The 19,303-nt window shown below is 33.6% G+C and overlaps 1 protein-coding gene across 1 annotated transcript; it reads right to left on the bottom strand.

Annotated features, from left to right (window-relative positions):
* Nucleotides 1-624: 624 nt before the first annotated feature.
* LOC125471240 (homeobox protein knotted-1-like 6) lies at nt 625-9,195 on the bottom strand. The gene is made up of 5 exons (XM_048571450.1): nt 8,526-9,195; nt 8,285-8,434; nt 8,030-8,183; nt 1,154-1,395; nt 625-996 (listed from the first exon to the last, which is right to left on the bottom strand). Exons 1-5 carry the CDS (start codon nt 8,877-8,879, stop codon nt 838-840), a joined length of 1,059 nt encoding a protein of 352 aa, XP_048427407.1. The 5' UTR covers nt 8,880-9,195; the 3' UTR covers nt 625-837.
* Nucleotides 9,196-19,303: the final 10,108 nt, after the last annotated feature.

Raw genomic sequence — 19,303 nt, 5'->3', positions numbered from 1 at the left:
GGTAACGGAAAAAAGATAAAAGGTATGAGATTAATCCCCTTTTAATTGATCTGATACCTGATTTTTCAAGTATACATTAACACAACAAATTACATGTTTACTTGATATTCGGGAAGTCATGAATTGGAGAAGGAAAGAAGGAATTGACATGCCCAAAGTGTGAACTATTGGAATATGGATTGTTACGTGAAAGTTGAAACCCACACTTCTTTAATTTCTATGTGTTCATAAACGCTTAGAAAGTCAACAATCAAAATCACATGAGTACTCATTCTATATAAGTAAACATATTCCACTTGGTTTTTTCTGGTCAATAGAGTGAGTATTCGATCTCATAGCCTCTAACAATAATTGCAAGAGAAAAATGAATCAAATGAAAACGTAAATGGTTTTTATTCACTTTTCTTGGTTGATTATAGTTCGTATACCTTTTAGGGCCTACTTATTAGGGTTTTTTTCTTTTTGAATACAAGTTATATTTTGCACTGAACGATACTATGATATCAAAATCCGAGTTCGAGTGCAGAAGGATGAGAACGTTATTCTGGTAAACTTGGTTAAGCTCATATTTGCACTTATTAATACGAGTTTTGCGTTTTGAGCCCAGATCATTTGCAAGTGATATCAAGGGTATGTAAGCATTTCATTCATCATCAACCGTGGTCAAATTCCATAGAGTATACATTGAAGCAAATTACAATCAAATCCCCCTAATCATCTTGAAGATAGGGTAATTGACGAATGTCAGTAAGGTTTGCATTTTCCAGATCATGTACACATAAATTATCAGGAAAAGAAGCATAATTAAGCATTTGAGAGAATGTACATGCATGCACCTCATTCATTTGTAAAGAATGGTCCAGTAAGATTATCCATCACCTCAAACTGCATGTTCTCCGATGGTCTCCAGTGACGCTTACGCTGATTAATAAACCAGTTGTTAATTTGCCTTTGATCTAGCCCCGTCGATTCGGCCAGTGCAATCTTATCAGCCTCCTGAATGAGATTAGAGCAAAGGAAGAAAATAAACAACCACATTTTGATTGTCAAACATTGTTATTAGGTGAGTACGAGAAAAATACTGAGGTGTGACTGTAACGTCACATGGTGTTATAATACTAAATGTTATAACGTGAGAAGAGAGGTTTAGTACCGTTGGATAGGGCCATTTATAATGCGTACTCCACCAATCAAGTAACGTTTGCCTTGCTTCTTTCGGCAGCTTTCCTTTTTTCTTCTTCTTGGAGAATTCGAGCTTCAAGGTGCTGAGATGACTGCCAAACCTACGCATAAGCCGATCCTTGAGATCTCGATCTTCACCTCCTTGTTGAGCTTCCTGCACATCTATTCCGCCTCCGCTGAAATCCTCATCCGATGACATGCCACCACCTTCATCTGATCACCAACATTGTCCATCAGGTTATATGAATTAAACCATTAAATCCATTTCGATCGAGATAATAGGGTGCTATGTAATACCACTACACTAGTCAATGTTGTTTTCTCAGCAGAGGGTTGTACTAAAGTTACATCTTGGGGAAAACAAACTAGTAGATTTTACGAGGTAGACAATTGCAATGCATAAATAACAATGTGCAAATTAAACATACGTGATTTCTATGTTCTCATATCAAAATTTCCCGAATGGGATATAGATTTCAAATTTACGCTGAAGCACAAGCATTACGTATAGGTGACTATCTAAAAGTGTCATACTTAAATTTGTGACTACGGATTAAGACCAACTTCTAGAGCACGTGTATACTGTCACCGTCAATATCTAAAACCGCTTGTGAAATAAAAAAATTAAACCTAGCACAGTATGATCCACTTAATACAACAGTAGCAGTGTACCGCGACAAGAAAATCTTTCGCCAATTCATATCACCAATAAAATTAAAAAGTAAACAGAGAACGGAAGGACCCACACCATGAACCTTTTCTTTGTCCTAAAGATCCACACCATGAACTAGTTTTCAAAGGCACTACAGTACAGGGTGCCATTCTTTCTTTCACGGGGGGGGGCGGATAGTGGGCTGTTTTGGGTGCTTGAGAGTGCCCGCGTATTCTGGGTATTTTAGAATAAGGATCATCTCTGGATCTTCTTTGTGAGGATTTGAGAATCTTCTAATTACATCCGTTTATCATATATCATGCGATAAAAAATTTTTGTAATTTTTTTATTTAAAATTAAATATAAATAATATCCGACTAAAACTGACCGTACGATTTATAATGAACGGATTTGATTAGAGAATTCCCGAAATTCTCAAAAAACTGATCCGAAGAGGATCCTCATTTGGTATTTTAACCTTAGACCTCCATTAAAATGTATAAAAAATTAAAACATTCAAAATATCAGATACTTCAAAACACTTGAGAATTTTTGTGTCGATAATATTGTTTAGAAGTGGTATCCACACACATTTTTTGACTTCTCACATACTCTTTGTTAATTTTTATCTCTTCTTTTTTTTCTTTTTCTTTTTTAAATATCAATCTCCCTTGAAGAGAAAACATTGTTTTTTCTTCTTATTTTTTCACCCCCACCCACACACACACACCAGGTTTCGAACCTGGGACCTAGAACTACCCCACCCCTTACCCACACCCTCACGATCAATTTACCCTCTTAACGATCAAAAATTAAAAAATTGTGTAAAAAGTAAAATAGACCGTGGATATCACATTCTTTTTCCACATAGCTCGATTAAGACTTATACAGAAGGAGAAACAACAATGTCAGACTCAGAATGGACAAGACAGGCGGAGCCCTCAATCAAATCAGAACTGACACAAACCACACAAACGTGCATGTGTGAGTGGGTGGGCAGAGTCGGTGACCAAACAGAATGGTGAACTTCATGGCAAAACCCTAGAAGATGCCTAGTAAAATACTCCTTTGAACATTCATACGAGAAATTTTTAATTATGACAAAAATACAAGTAGTTCATTATGTGTATTAATAGAAGTGGTAAGAAATTTTATTTTTTAAATTATTAATTTTTTAACACACATATCTTATTATTTGTATAATAACAAGTAATGTATCACCATGTGTACCAGTAACACTGAAAAATCTCTCCATTCATACACCTCAATGTTTAGGTATCCAGTTGGTAAATGCCATGGAAACGATCACAGTTAATATCCACCGTGACATTTCGAATAACTAACACAACATTATGTGCAAGACTTTTTCCGCATGATCTTATATTCGTAACATAAAATGCTACGATATCTTGTATTAATAATTGGAGACGCCCCAGCTAGAAAGAATACTTTGCACCCAAGTCATTTCCATGCCCTTGGAAGTCAAAAGAAAAGGGATGTGATAGGGTTTGGTGCAGCGGAAAGAAGAGGATTGAATTTTCGGGGGCCCCCGATGCCACTCAAAAGTACATGTAGTGAGCAGACACGTGTGAAGCAATAATGAAACGCAAAGACCCACAGCGGGAAGAGATGTCCGTCCATGGAAATGACTAGCACTTAACACAAGTGGCAGTACTGGCCAGACCAAAGCGAGAGAGAGTTGAAAGACATAAAAGCTGCTCTCGGCGTAAACTGCGGGAGTCCACATGCGAATGTGTGGAGAAAACTTCGACCACCCCCTCGATCCGGGCTTTAAAATTCTCTTCCTTCCTTCTTCCATATGCAGTTGTAGCAGTACCAGTAATTTTTATTATCCAGTCGTCCATAATACCCCTCACCGTTTTTACCAGATGAACAAACAAAATATGGGGAATTTAAAGGTCTTCTGTTAGGTATAAAGAGACTAACCTATAATCCAAGTTACATTCAAGTTTCCAACGGGTAAGCTTGTATTCGACTGTAACTTACTTGGATGCGGCAGCATACAACACAACAACGAAGACAAAAGCACGTAAAAAAGAAAAGGCATAGCAAAAAAGCTCAAGTCTGTGACACACATTCTCTTCTCATGCTATGCTTGACGAAGAGACGATGACACAACGAGAATATGCTACTGGAAGTCCGGAACACCCGAGTTTGACTGCGTCACTCTCTCTTCTCACGTTATGTGTGAGGAAAGTTAGACACAACGAAAACACGAGAAAATGCAACGCCGACACCAGAATTATGCTCCTTGTATATAGTAACAACGTCACATGTTCGGCCAAAAACTATCTCAAGACTTCCAGTAATTAACCTTCTATTAGTGCTATGAATGAATATAGCACAATGACAAGCTTCGCTCTCATGCCATAGGCATCATGTAAGGCAACATAAATAAAGATACTAATTTATAGAATAAGAAATCAGCAATATTCTATGGCTACACACGTTACATGCAAAGTGCATGGTAAGATCAATACAGTTTACTTGCAAATAAGCTCAACACTTCAAATCAATGAAAAGTTGAAAACAGCACAAGTGTCTTCAACTAAACAAGTGAATCATCGATCTATCCTTGTAGAATATAATTGAAAGGGTAATGCTACAGAGACTATATTTATAGACAAAATTTTGTAAACTAAATGATATGGAAATTGATTGTTATGTTATTACTTAAGCGTTGATAAACATGCTCATTCCTATTAGTGACAAATCATTTAGTTTGTAAATTTTGTCTACAAATTTAATCTCCTTCACATTACCCTAGCTATTTGAAAATTTCAAAGTACATGATATATTGGTTCGAGTACTTACTCCATGGTGCATGCGAAAGTTTTGGGATTAAAAGATTAGTAGCTATAGACTTCAATCGATCAGAAACGGTTTGCGTACTATAATGCATGAAAGACGTTCAAAGAACACATAAACTTTAAGAGAACATTTAAAAATAAAGAAATTCCAACCAAACACTAATCGGATAGTCTTGAAAAAAAAAACCTAAAACAAGGCTTTTACAAATGCAGGAGCCAACAAGATAAAGCCACGAAATCACGTGAAATATGCCAATATTATGTTTATGTCCAACTGAACGTCTGCCATGGTCGCATTCTTAAGGAATGTTCTACCTCTCTCCCTTTTCATTCGGGTACTTAGTTAAAGAATCTACTGATGCAGCAGTGAGAGCACGAGGCGAATTAAATATGAATCCACATCGCTGAAAAGGAATTATGTACTATCATATAAAAAACAATAATAGTTGCGAACCATAACCTATAAGACTACGATGACACTCCACCAAAGATAACGAGATTTCTAATCATCCACCACTCTCTTTCAATGTCTAAGGCTGCTACTTGCATTCCGGTTGCACAAGCTCCCCGCTCGTGCAAATGGAAGTAACCACAGTTTTACTCTGATTGAGATGCTTAAATGTACAAATCTTTGCTCAAATAAGTGGAGTAACAAAAGGAACTCTTCTTATATTAGCAACAAGATCAGCAATTTATGCACACCGTTTTGTAATTATGGCCCTTGATACGGCTTTATTTGTTCAATTCAATGACTGAACAAGAGGACCGGTGTGCAAAGATTGTGTGAAGAAATCATTTCTTGAGACAAAATGATTTGTACTAAAGTCTAGATCTTGTTAATTTTTTGGCTGTTATCATCATAGGCAAAGGGATGGGAAGTTATAAAGAACAGAAAGCAGATCATGATAACTCAATAAAAATAAAAAATAAAATTCCAAAGGCAGTGTATGATATGCACTCACGTGATTATTAGTAATATTCCTATATGTGCTAGCTAACTAATCCACTTTTCTTTCTAAAGATCATGTCCAAGGGAAGTACAGATAGATTTGATTATATCCTGCTTTAATATTCAAAGTTAGCTATACAATTTTTAGACGGAATTTATAAACTTTGTGAGGTGTTAATAATAAAAAATAATCATATTCAATAACACATAAATAATAATTTCATCATTAACAATCTTGTTATATAATTCAAATTTTGCTGCATGCAATACAGGCAAGTACTACTCTTGCTGCATCGGAACTTGAGAATCAATAAAGGAACCTGACTCCACATCATTACTTGTCACACCTACATTGTCTCTGATTAAGATATCAGTTGAGTTGAGTGGTCTAACACTTCTAACAATTCACTCCAAAATAAACTTGACAAATATTCATAACAATTACGTTTTGTGAATAAAACTACATTACTTTAACAACGCAAATAGGAGGATAAAACTAACAGTAGATCTATTTCCCCAAACTTTATAACCATGCACAAGTTTCAAAAGATTTCTAAACCAAAAGCGCATATATAGTAACATTGCATTGATATATTGCATATATCACATAACAAGCAATTTGAAACAATTTTCTTGCCCATTTGAGAACTGAAAACTAAAATTAGGCTAAAAAATGAAAAACTAAAGAACAGTTGCCAGATGCTTCCCCACTGCTGATCATGAACAATATTTCCCCAAACTTTTCAAATTTCAAAACATTAAATAAATAAACTGAAAAAGAAATAATTATTAAACCACCCTTAATTTTCCTCCTATTTGTAATTTAAAGGTCAAACTTTTTGTGATCCTTAAATCTACAAGGTGCATTTTCTTAAAAGAATTTAAGGGTATAGGTATAATATTTAATTACTTATGCCAAGCTTCCCCACTGCTAATAATGAACAATATTTAGCAATTCCCCTAAACATTCATGTCAATCTTTAATACAGTCACACTGATACATCCATCAGTAAATGTGCCTTTTTAAATTTTGTACCGTACTCTTCTTTAATTCATTTAATTTGATAATAAAAAATTAAGAGAGTTGCGTGAGAGATAAAAATGAGAATGTAGATTGCCCAACCCCCAGTCTATATGAACCCTTTCCGTTAAAGCTGAGCTACTTCTACTATACCATGAAATGACTTATCATACCATCTTTACAACACTGTTCAGATACCTCACACTTGCTCAACAAGCACAACAAAACAAAAACTACAAGGACAATTCTTCTGTTTTTTTTTTTTTTTTTTTTGAAATAAGAGTAATGTTAGGTAGATTAAACTTGTAAATTAAATGATGTATCACCAATAAAAAATATACATCTTAATCAATACTTAAGTAATAATTCAATCAACAAATAAAATTTCTACACATTTAGTCTATAACATTACCCTTGAAATAAACTGATCTATTCAGTGCACATTTGCCACCGACTTTGTATGATCACTTTAATCATATTCAGCAAATGCAACATCCATAAAATATGTACAAATATGTATTGACTGTAATATGGAAGCTCCTAACAAGATCATCCACTTAAACTTAACATGCATGCACTACATAAGGTAATTATCAATCATGATCACTAATTTCTAGGTCATGCATGGTATGAAGTTGACAATCCAGATTACATGAGTTTCAACTTGAAACTGAACATGTCTAAGAATGAAACAAAAAGGAAAAAAAAAAAAAAAGAACCATGATTAGGGATTATTGATACAGATTATGAGCATGTGAAAAAGACTAAGTTAAGAAGGGCGCTATACTATAAAAAAAGAAACATAGAAACATTTGAAGGGGCACCGTATGAAACAATCAAACAACTATTGGAGTGTCATGAGATGAGACTACAAATCTCTGAAACGTCAAAGTCAGAATCTTTAAAACAAAAAAGAAAAGATTTTGCTTTTCAAGCTGGTTCTTATATGGCGTCTTTGAGTAAAAACTAGATGAGATAAGGAAGGTGAAAAAGGAAACAAACAAAACAGACAACAAACAACCAGGATGGAATTTAGAAACACACAGACACAGGCACAAAATGCGTAGCTAGAGAGAGAGAGAGGGAGAGGAGGCAGGCGATGATAAGATATAACAATGAACCGTTTCAAGATTAAAATTCCGAAGAAGAGCTAGCATTACTAAAAACTCTGGCAAATATAAGTATGAGACGGAAGGGTCTCTTTCCGTTGTAGAGGTACTAGGGTTTTTGTGGCTACCTAGGTGTTTGTTTGTATCATTACTGCCACACACACACACATATATGATAAAAAAAACCGTCCACAATTCTGCGAGCATGCATATGTTTTCATAGTTCTCAGTAAGTGGGCCGCTCGCATAATCATCATCATCGGAGAGAGAGAGAGAGAGACTGACCGCAGAGGGTTCTAACGGAGGAAGAGGCATGAGCAGATGATGAAGTGCAGAGGTTTGTGAGTTGCGTTTCGATCTTGCTCAAAAAAGAGGTGGCTTCATCAAAAGGCCTGGATAGATCTGATTTGTACTTCACCAAAATGTCGCAGTAGGTTTCCTATATACAACGGAGAGACAAGAAAGAATAAACAAAAAATTAAGATTAAAAGACGTAAAAATTAGTAAAAAGAATAAAGAGAAACAAAGAGAAGGGGGGACCATGAACTCGTCGAGCTCGGGATCGGCTCCCAAACATGTGGAGGACGACATCGAACTAGAATTACATGAGTAGTCTCCCTGCTTCTTGTACAAGCCGTTTTCTCGTCGGATTTCGTCCAAGAAACTCGCTATTTCGGGCGGCGCCCCAACCTACATCACACAAATAATAAAACATTCACAAATCCTGATATTAACAAGAGTTTATACTAATTAAATAATAATTAATTAGGTATTTGTTCACCTTCTGGCACTCGATGTATGCGTGAATGAGCCTAGGGTACGTCGGATGCGACGCGATTCTGGTTTTGATGGCGCCGAATACGTCCTCCTCGCGTTGCGCGATTATCGTCGAAGCAGCTTCTGACGCTGCCGAGTACAACACGATGTCGTTCGATCCGAACATCGCCTCCCGTTGATGTTGGTGGTGATTGTGCTCGCGGAAGGCTACGGACGAGTGCAGAAGGCTGTGGTAATCCAGCGGCAGTATCAGATTCTCCGGCGTCATCAACGCCCCCCTGTCATCGTACTCCGTCGTTGATTGAAACCCTTTGTCCCCATAGTCGGCCGTTGATTGCAATCCGTACATTTCCTCCATCAGCGTATACAACCCCACAAGCTTATCTTCTTCTGCTGCTGCTGCTATATTAATGTCTTCTTCTAACTCCAGCAAAAACTACAGGGAGAAAAGATAAAAGAAAATAGAAAGAAAAGAATATAATTGTCTCTGCCACTGCCTGCCAGATGATCATTCAATATAGACTTAACGATATTTCTTCACTTGTATTAATTTTTATATTTTAACTCCAATTTTTTAACCAAGATGGAAATTGCTGGTAATGGAGTAGCAGAGGGTAACTGCAAGTGTTCTTGGGGAGTGTGTTTGTTGCCCGACCAATTAGAAAAGTGATGTATGATTGAATGTGATATGATAGGGCAACACTAAAGGGTTCAAAATTTTTAAATCAAATTGATATAGCATCAATCAGAAATAACCAAGTTAATCTACACTTAATTAATAATTAAATCATCTATAACTATATCATTTGGTTTACAAATGTGATTTGAATCAACAACTTTTATTTTTTTAATAAATTGTAAGAGACATGTTGAATACGTGGATAAACATTTATTGTATGCTTCTCTCTCATTTTTTTCATTATATTCTAATACTTTATAATCTGAATGTCATTCTATTTTAGAATTTATGTATCACAACACAATGATGTATTTTCCACGTATAAATAGATATTTATTTATAACAAATTTAATTAAAATTATAAAAATCGGTTAGGCCCTATCTAAATGTCTAGGCACTAAGCCTTCCAAACATATCGTAGCAGTTTTTGTCTATGTTTCGTGGAGGAAGTGCAGTTTAACGTAATACAAATAGTAGTTTCGATTATGTGCGCATAGTCTCTATTATATAGGGATGGCAATGTGACAGGTCGAATACCACCTCGCCGATTATTGTGTCCCCAACTCTAGTAGATAGAGTTGATTATTTGTTGTTTTGGTAGTTAAAATTTATTCAAGTTATAGTTTCACGCGTAGTGGAGTAATGATAGGTAAATTAAGTTTTTAAACCAAATTTGTAAATCATGTAATGTGTCAGCAATACTAAATAAGCATGTTAATTAATATTTCAGTAATAAATCAATTGTACGTTATATGGTTTATAAAATTGATTTAAATAGTTGGTCTATCTAACATTATCTATAAGAGTGTAGTGTTCATATGTTTTACTTTTGTGGTATATTAATAAAATAAATATATTGACAAGATATAATTAAGTAAAATAAAAACATCATATGCATGTATATCTAGTACACTAAAAAATTATCCTTGCACTATTGTTTTCATGTAATTAAATTAAAAATATATATATTTGCTTAAAATTCATTTAAATTGTAAAGAGAGGTTTGAAACCCGAAACATAGTGTTTGAAGGAAAAAACTTGTCTGTCAAAACGATTCACCATTTGCAACATTGTTTCTTTTTTCAAAGAGAATTTTAACGAAAAACACGTAGTACTGTTCACTTTAACGAAAAATCACATTTTTACACTAAAAAGTCAATAATGCTACTATTCATTTTACCATTTATTTTTTCCTTATCGTTAAAACTCAAATTTTTAAACCTTTTTTATTAGTTTTTTTTTTTAAAATAACATTCAACTCTCTATTTTATATGCCAAATAAGAAATTAATTTTTTTGTTGAATATGCTAAAAAAGACAATAAAAAAACTAACGTGAAATCGAGAACTATATCTAACAAAGATATGTTGTTCAAAAAATAATTTATGGAGAATTAAAAAAATGCAATCTTCAGTAAAAAAGAAATTCTAGTAATTTATTTTTTTTTTCATAATAAATGTGATAAATAAGGCATTCAAAAACAGAAAAAAATATTTCTCATAAAACAACAGAAAAAGTATTATATAAAAGTCTGATTTATTAGTCAAGACGAATTTTAGTGGTGGGTCATGCATTACACGTGGGACTCACTAGAGGTTCTCAAGGAGTGGAACTGGAACCCACCCGCATATGGGTGAATTTGAACTTGGCATATGTATATTTCATAATTCATATGCATGCATTGGGTTGTCTACACATGATGATGCTAATTGCTAAAGAAAAATCAAACTTGAAAATGAAACACATATGAAAATAATGCATGATAAAAATATGGGAGTTTTAACGAAAAGTCCCGATACTGTTCACTTTTAACGAAAAACCACATTTTTACACTAAAAAGTCAAACATGCTACTATTCACTTTACCATTTATTTTGTCCTTATGGTTAAAACTCAAAGTTTCCAAGCCTTTTTTTATTAGTTTTCCTTAAAAACATGGACAACAGTGGATACAAATCTAGAATGATTCATGTTTCATAATGTTGATTATATAACGATCAACGAGTTAAGATTTGGGAACACACGTTTTTTTATGCATGACCAACTTCGTAATGTATTTTAACAATCTGAACCGTTTATTTTTTATGTCTTACCTCAAATATCATGTTTATCAAAAATCACCCAAATCTAAAATCATACTACCGTTTAAGTAAATTTAGTGTCTTGTAGAACCGTGTTCATTCATTTTCTAATTCACTACAAATAAATACCTTAATGATTTTGGATTTGTCTAATTTTTTGTAAGGATGATCTATGAATGATGTACTAAAATATAAACGGTTCAAAATAAGAACGAAACAAGAACATGTTTGAATCGTTGAAATGCATTACAAAGTAGACCCTTACAAAATTAGTGTCAAAAGTATATTGCCAGATTCTAACCCTTATGTAATTATTATAGTGTTTTTAACGTTTAATTCTAATTAAGGGTAGACTATGACACGACTTGAAATTGATATGAAGCGGGCGAATTTGGGTTGATGTTATTCGACACAAACAAGAGTATGACATGATCCATGTAAGACTAGTGTCAAGCTAAGTATGGTCAACTCAAACAGAGTCATCTTACTACCACTCCGAGAACAGTAACTCACAAAAGCGAAGAAGATAAAATGTGGAGGCACGACCGGCCCCATTTGACACATTGTTATGCAATGGTAGGAGTTGGAAGAAGATAAGAGAGGGTATGGGAGTTTTTAAAGATGTAAAAGTCACTACATCCATGACTTTTAATGGTGGCAGAGTTTGATATATATAGGGCTGAATCATGTAAACCAAACAACCTAGTGAACAAAACAACCTAGTGTACAGGTCAGTGTTTGGTTTGATATTAATTCTACACACATACAATACAAGGGCTTTGACTAGTCAACAAACCAGAGGATTTATGAGGCTGAAATTTTCGCGGTAAATGCATCCAAAGAAAAATGCCACAAATTACTGTTATTTCATCTATTCTTCACCATTAACTTAGTTAGGTGATAACCGGTAAAGTGTGTATTTATGGTTTTTATTCTTACGAAGTAGTAACGGAGTCAAGATTTTTTTTTTTTTTAAATGTGAAATATAAAATCTTAGTGTAGTTTTCTTGAAATGAAGGAGAAAAAAAAATAGGGAATTTTAACAAAAAAAATTTCGGTATTATTCACTTTAACGAAAAACGATATTTTTACACTAAAAAGTCAATCATGGTACTATTCATTTTACCTTTTATTTTGTCTTTATCGTTAAAACTCAAAGTTTTCAAATCATTTTCATTAGTTTTCCTAAAAAAAAAATTGTTGTGAATGAGGTTCGCAAACCGGAGCCACCACCTTGTTCAATTACTAGGTGAGAAAAATTTGATCTAGCAGTTCGAAGTCTAAGTAGGCAGTTCACGCTTGTCAGTGAATGAGTCCGTCCATACGAAGATTATTAATATATCAAATATTCAAATCCATACTAACTAATTTGAGCGAAAAAAAAACACATTCTTGCTATTTTTTATACACACATTCTATTCTAGCTAATTAACTTATAAAGATATGACCAAAAAACTTATTTATGTAATTGACAAGTTAATATTGCGCATGTGGGTCTATATATATAGAAAGATTCTTGATGTTACACGTGAGAAAACCGAGTTGCTGCCAAATGATCAAGGCTTTGTCTGAAAAATAATTTAAATGATTAAATTGCTTTTAAGAGAAATAATTTTAAAGTTAAAATATGTTTCAGAGAATCCAATGGCTTGCCGTTCTCACCGTTGGATAGAATGTCCTCCAGTCAAACAAAGAAATCGGACGGGTTGATGTCTAATCGTAAAAGAAAAACCGACAGTTTATCAATAAGCAAACATCCTTCTACCTATTCTAACATAAAAATAAAAAAATAAAAAAATAAAAACCATCCTTTTGCTTATCTTGTTGAATATAATATTCATATTTCTAATTAATCTTATTATTACACTTAGTGTACTGGACTGTATTCTCGACACACTGAAAAGTTTCTTTATCTTTTAAAATCATAAATCATGTGATGTGTCATCAATATAAAATAAGTACATTAATTAAAAACTTAAGTAATAATTCAATCATTAATAATCATGTCACATGCTTTACATGATATAGTTTAAATAGACGGTATCCTTAACATTACTCTAAATAATTATTGCTTTCCAACCAAATATAACAGTCACAGTATCACTATAAAATTGTAAATGATCAACAAAGTTGAAGTACCTTCGAAGATCTAATGGCTTTGGAGGAGCTTAATTTGATGCAGAATTAACCCACATGATGAACAAGGTTGGTCGTACGAGTGCATGAATTGCTTTATATATATAGGTTATGGTCAATGAGAAACAAGGTTGCTCGTATAAGTGCATGAATTGCTCTCTTATATATAGTCAATGAGGGGAGAGCCAAACTTTGAAAAAAGGTGCCAATAAATTGGCGAGAAAGTTGGAGAATCACAAATATAAAGAAAATGATAGAGATATCTTTTTGGGCTAATGCTATGAAGGTTAAAATTTTAAATTATATTTATAAACTAAATAATGTGTCACCAAAAGAAATAAGTAGATTAATCGACATTTAATTAATAATCCAATCATCTACGACCACATTATTTGGTTTGCAAACTTTGTTTAAAAAATTTAATCTTCCTAAAATTATCCATATATTTTAGATTGTATTTTATCCATATGTTTTAGATCGTATTTTATTAACACAAATAAATCCAACCATAAACTGCACTTCGTTTAATCTATAAAATACGACATAAAAAAAAATGATATCTCCAAAACTAAATGCCCGGTGCATCTTGGGAAGTTGCAATCTATCTTCAAGTCAAAACAGTACGCACGTGTCCCTAATTCATAGATTGACATAGATTTATAAGCTATATTTCGAAAGATGCCCAGTTCTCTTTTACTAATTGACTTTAAAGGTAAACGTAAACATGACCAATTACCACATCCCACGTTCAGAAAGGCCACATCTGAGGAAGCTGAAATTGGGGGACAATTATCAAAGATCAATGATGCTAAATCCGACAAAATGTTGGTGCTTAACAGGTGCTCAACTTCATAACCATGCATGATGCGTGTTTGATTTGTACAATTGCACCTATCAAAGTAGCTAGAAGAATTATCAAAACGAATTCAAACGGAAGAAGAAAAAAATCTATTGATAAATGAAATTCAATTTGTTAACTAAAGTATTTTACACTATATTTTAAATTATTAGAAGAAAATTTTAATTTTTAAGGGTAGAGATAATTGCACGTTGCTCTAATTAATTTTGCAAATTCATACTCAACTTATATGCAATCTTTTTCTAAGCTTTTTTTTTTCTTTTTCTTTTGATAATTTGTAAATGCATTTTTTTTATGTGGGTAAAAAAAAATTGTAAATTCTAACGAATCGTGGCTTTTGCATTGTTTTATGTTGTTGCCAGTCAAAGAGAGGAATCATTGGTTGTTGGTGGTTGAGAAGAAGGCTTGACCAGGAGTTGACAACACTGACAAGGATCTTTAATTCTGATTAGTCAAAAGATAGATCGTTGTTAGCAATAGTTTCATGTGTATTTCTGGTAAATCACGTAATTTTAATTAATTGAAACTTTGGTTCTTTGTTGTGTTTGATATGTACCTTTTCTTTTCAATAGTACTTACAATGCTGATTCAATCACCACAAATAAAAAAAATAAATTTTAACGAAAAATTTTCAGTACTGTTCAATTTAATGAAAAATCATATTTTTACATTAAAAAGTCAATCATGATACTATTCACTTTCCTCTTTAATTTGTCCTTATCGTTAAAACTCAAAATTTTCAAATTATTTTCATTAGTTTTTCTATAAAAAAATAAAATAAAAAACCAATCCATGGATCTCATCTTAGTCTCACACACATACACACAACATGACCGTGAAAAAAGGTTAAGAGTACATAGTTTTTGGAGTATCGAATAGTTTGTATGTACTTACATGCTAAAGAAACGTAAGTTCTTATGTAAATTCATACCGATAGTAACTGATAGTTAGATGTTATGCGTAAATATTTCCAACTCGAAATTTTGGATAAACCCTAACACGGATGATGAGAGTAACCAATCTTCTTCTAAACTTTTTGTTAAAAAAAAAAAAAAAAAAAAAAAAAAACTAATTGACATTCTTTGTGCATGTACTCTTGTTTTTACACATGAGTTCATAGGATCGTAAAATAATATAACGAAGGTTATTAATTAGGAACAGAAAACTTCGCCCACCTTATTTTTTTTTTAATTTTTTAATTTTCTGGTGCATAAGCCATGATGCTAAAAAAAAGCTAGAAAATGAAGAGTAAGTGGAGTGGAGGGCATTTAGTTTTAGTCCCAGGAAATAAGCTAGTCTTTCTTTTTCTGGTCAAAAGAATGGAGGATTCTCGTAACTATATCGGGTTAAAGTATTGTTTTTCAAAAGGCATTTGGGAGACAAAAATGAAACTGCAATCAACTTGGAAGATGTCTGATGGCTGATCATGCTATCCTGCTATTCATTATTCATATCGATGGGGAACATGAATTCCCCATTATCTTCATCAGGATATATTTGAATAACTTGTTGGGAGTATAATCTATTAGTTTATCTGTAAATTCTCCTTTCTGATCTGTGCTGCACAATTAATAATTATATCAGATTATATCATTGCTTAGCAGAAAATTAAAGAACAAAGGATGTCGTTAACAAAGTCAAACTTAACTAAAACGACACTTAACACCTTAAACGGCTCTAAAAAATTGTATGATAATTTTGTCAGCAATTTTACGCGTGAAATTGTTGCCTACTATTAATCGAAATGGCTGAGCAATAAGAATATGAATCTGAGCAATATTAGTCGGCAACATTCGATATGTTACTTAGTAGTCACATTGGGCAGTGAAACTATTTTTTGTCTACTAATTCTTGCTCGAGTTAGTGCCCATTATTGTAAGGAGTAGGATTCTCTCTGTTACAAATTTCTCTCCCCTTCAATCCTTATTTGAACCCTGACAATAAGGTCACGTCAATATCTTATGCTGATTTTTTTATAGAGAAAGAAGGATAGAGAAAAGTGAGAGAGGAGGAGATGGAATTTAGAGGGGAGATAATCCTACTTCTTATTCCAAATGCCAATAAATAAATGCATATAATTCTTTAACAAATGCAACAAAGAGCCATACAAGAAAGAGAAACACTAAGGAGACTCTCAAAATAAAGACTATCTATCACCTCGTATTTTTTGTATGAAATTTGTACCGATAACCTTAGGTGTAGATAATCCATAAAAAATCTCACTTCAAGAAAGTCTCATTGGCATTTCTTAGAAAGAAAATAATAAGCAACCATTAAGTTTTGTTGATTGGTTGTTGTCACTAATGTGAACTGGCCCAAGAAAATTGAGTTTCTCTTACTTCACTTGGGCTGTGCTATTGTTGTTGTCCCATAAGTTTAAAAGCCCCAGTTCGGGTTCCAACATCAATCAAATTTTCTCTAGTGCACATTTCTAGATACATATATTAAATACACATGTAAACAATAATCGTAAGATGTAAATCAACGAATGAGATAAATCTTTAGCTTAAATTCCATTCGAGTCAATAAAACCCGAATTGGAAACCCGGTAGAAAATTTACCGTGAGTCGCTGTCTGCTTTCTTTCCTCTCTCCTCCCTTCATTGAATCGTTGGCAGGCTTCATCTTCTCTCCTTTACTAATGGTTATAAGCTAAATGTGCATATAACATGTCATGTGCACTAGAGAACGCCCCTCATCAACATAGATGGATGTCTTTGGATTGGAACTCTCGTAATTTGAACAGAAAGGTCACAACCTCAGTCACCTTTGAGGTTGAACAAAATAAAAGATAGAAAAGTAAAAATCGACTATTCTGAAGTGCTAGTAATAATTTATTATGTTTCACGGAAATTGATTCAATGATGGAGGTTATCATTTCATATGAGATTTTCTGTCACCAATACGAGGTGGAAGACAACTAAGAGCAAGCATCACACAACACAGTACTTCTGTCATTTCATGTGACTAAATTAAGTTGATTTTTCTTATCATCTACCTTGTCCTGTTGTGCCTCACTTACCTAGGTTTGCTTGTTCTTGCACAACATCGGCAAAACAAAACAAAAATGGTCGAAATAGGGATCAAAATCTGCAATTTGTTTCGGCGTAAGAAGGTTGATTAATTTCATGATGTTATAGCATCAATGAACAAATGAAATAAACAGATAAAGCAAAGAGAGATTGCACATCAAGTATTGATTTTTGCTTTCTTTGCTTGTAGTGCACAAAGAAACATCCAATAAGATGAAGCCTTAGTGGAGAGTCTAAGCACGTACCACTTCTTTTTGGGTGAAAGAAAAATCATTAGAGTCGTCAGGGAATAATTCCTAATTATCTTAAAATATTGTCTTAGTGTGTAATTAGTTGCATTATTTGGGCTTTAGTATTAGTTGCATTATTAGTGTGACAAACGGGAGATTGTTTCACATCACCAGTTCATCACGTATCAACCGTCTATTAAATGTGTGGCATATTTTTTTAAACACGTGACAAATATTTTTTTTTTTTATAACGCCACAAAACTAAATTATGGTTATACGAGATAATCTCTCCTAACAGACTGGCCGGGCCTTGAAATAGTATGTAAATGGAAACTCGGCTTGGCTGCCAAAAACAGGAGATTAGCGGCTAATTAAAGGGATTTGAGTTGGAAAAAGGATTAGATGAGCATGAGTGATGACTGATAGGATCCACCGTGCTCCATAAAAAGTATTAAAAACCCCAACAATTAGAAAAGTAATGCTCTAAAAAAGGTAGTTTAGGTGCCTTTTTAATGTTTCTCTTACACTAATATCCTTGTGAGATTCCATAATTTTCAACAAGTCAATCGTCGTAAATTTTCCCATATGCAGTAGTAGGAACCAGAAAAAATGTTTGTGTTCTGCAGAACTGAATGGAAATTAGGTGAAAGGGCAAGATGGTAATCTGGTGATACTTCTTCTGTTTACTTTTGATGATGAATTTTTGAAAAAGTAAAAGCCTTTGGCATAATTTTTTAGTGAACTTTAACGAAAAGTTATCGATATTGTTTATTTTAACGAAAATCATATTTTTACACTAAAAAGTCAATCTTGATACTATTCTCTTTACCTTTTATTTTATCCTTATCGTTAAAACTCAAAGTTTTCAAATCATTTTCATTAGTTTTCATTTTTTTTTTTTTAAAGTAAAAGCATGTGGCATAATTTTTTACGTTAGTGGAGGAGTTGATGGGTTGTCAAGTTTTCAACTAAAGAGCATATCCCTCACTTGCTGATCAAGTATTTAAAGCCAATAGCCAGCGAGTTAATCTTCCACTGGGTTTAAGACCCCATTATCCAAAATATGGGGCTTAAAAGCATTGGACATGGAGTGAGGATTTGCCTAAAACCTCCTCCAAAACTTGAACAGTTAGTCTGAGCTCAGTCAATAGCTGCTGCTAACTACACCAAGTGCAATTATCATACATACTGATCATATGATCTGGAGGTAGCAGAGGTTTGGGCTCGTGCTTAGCGAACCGGCAAGTCACAAATCGGCAACGGACTCAGTCATGAGTCCCTATGGCTCTCTTTTTTGTTCTGTAATGTTTATTTAAGTACCAGTATGAAATGTAATAAAACAAGTGTTGGTAGTATTTTGGGCAGACGGTTAGCACTCTTCTGTTTATCCTTTCATCTGCTGCAAAGTGATTAACACCTTTGGTTTGTCTCCCTTCTTGTGAATGTACGTGTTGGAATTTATTTTTCTTATGGTGTGATGATAAATTTTATTTATTAGTTATGCAGAAATTGGAAAAATGGTAGATATTATTTGTTCTCTTTTTTTAGCGCTTTATCTCCCTTCTTATGTCTGCTTCCTGCTTACATGGCCAGCCGATGACATCAGTTCAATATTGCAAATTAAGTCGTATTGTCTCCCTTTTCATTCTCAGTAGTTAGTAATGAGCCATGAGTTTTGCGTGTAATTTTGTATCACTCAATATATGAGAGGAACATTGCCGGTAGGGTTACGATTGAGCTGAACAGATGCACTGGAATGCCCATTGCA

The sequence above is a fragment of a genome, unplaced genomic scaffold (assembly GCF_019419815.1).
Source record: "Pyrus x bretschneideri cultivar Hongxiangsu unplaced genomic scaffold, Pyrus_bretschneideri_v1 Contig6, whole genome shotgun sequence".
NCBI classification, from domain to species: domain Eukaryota; kingdom Viridiplantae; phylum Streptophyta; class Magnoliopsida; order Rosales; family Rosaceae; genus Pyrus; species Pyrus x bretschneideri.
The sequence above is the reverse complement of the archived record's forward strand: the minus strand, read 5'-3'. Positions and strand labels throughout refer to the sequence as shown.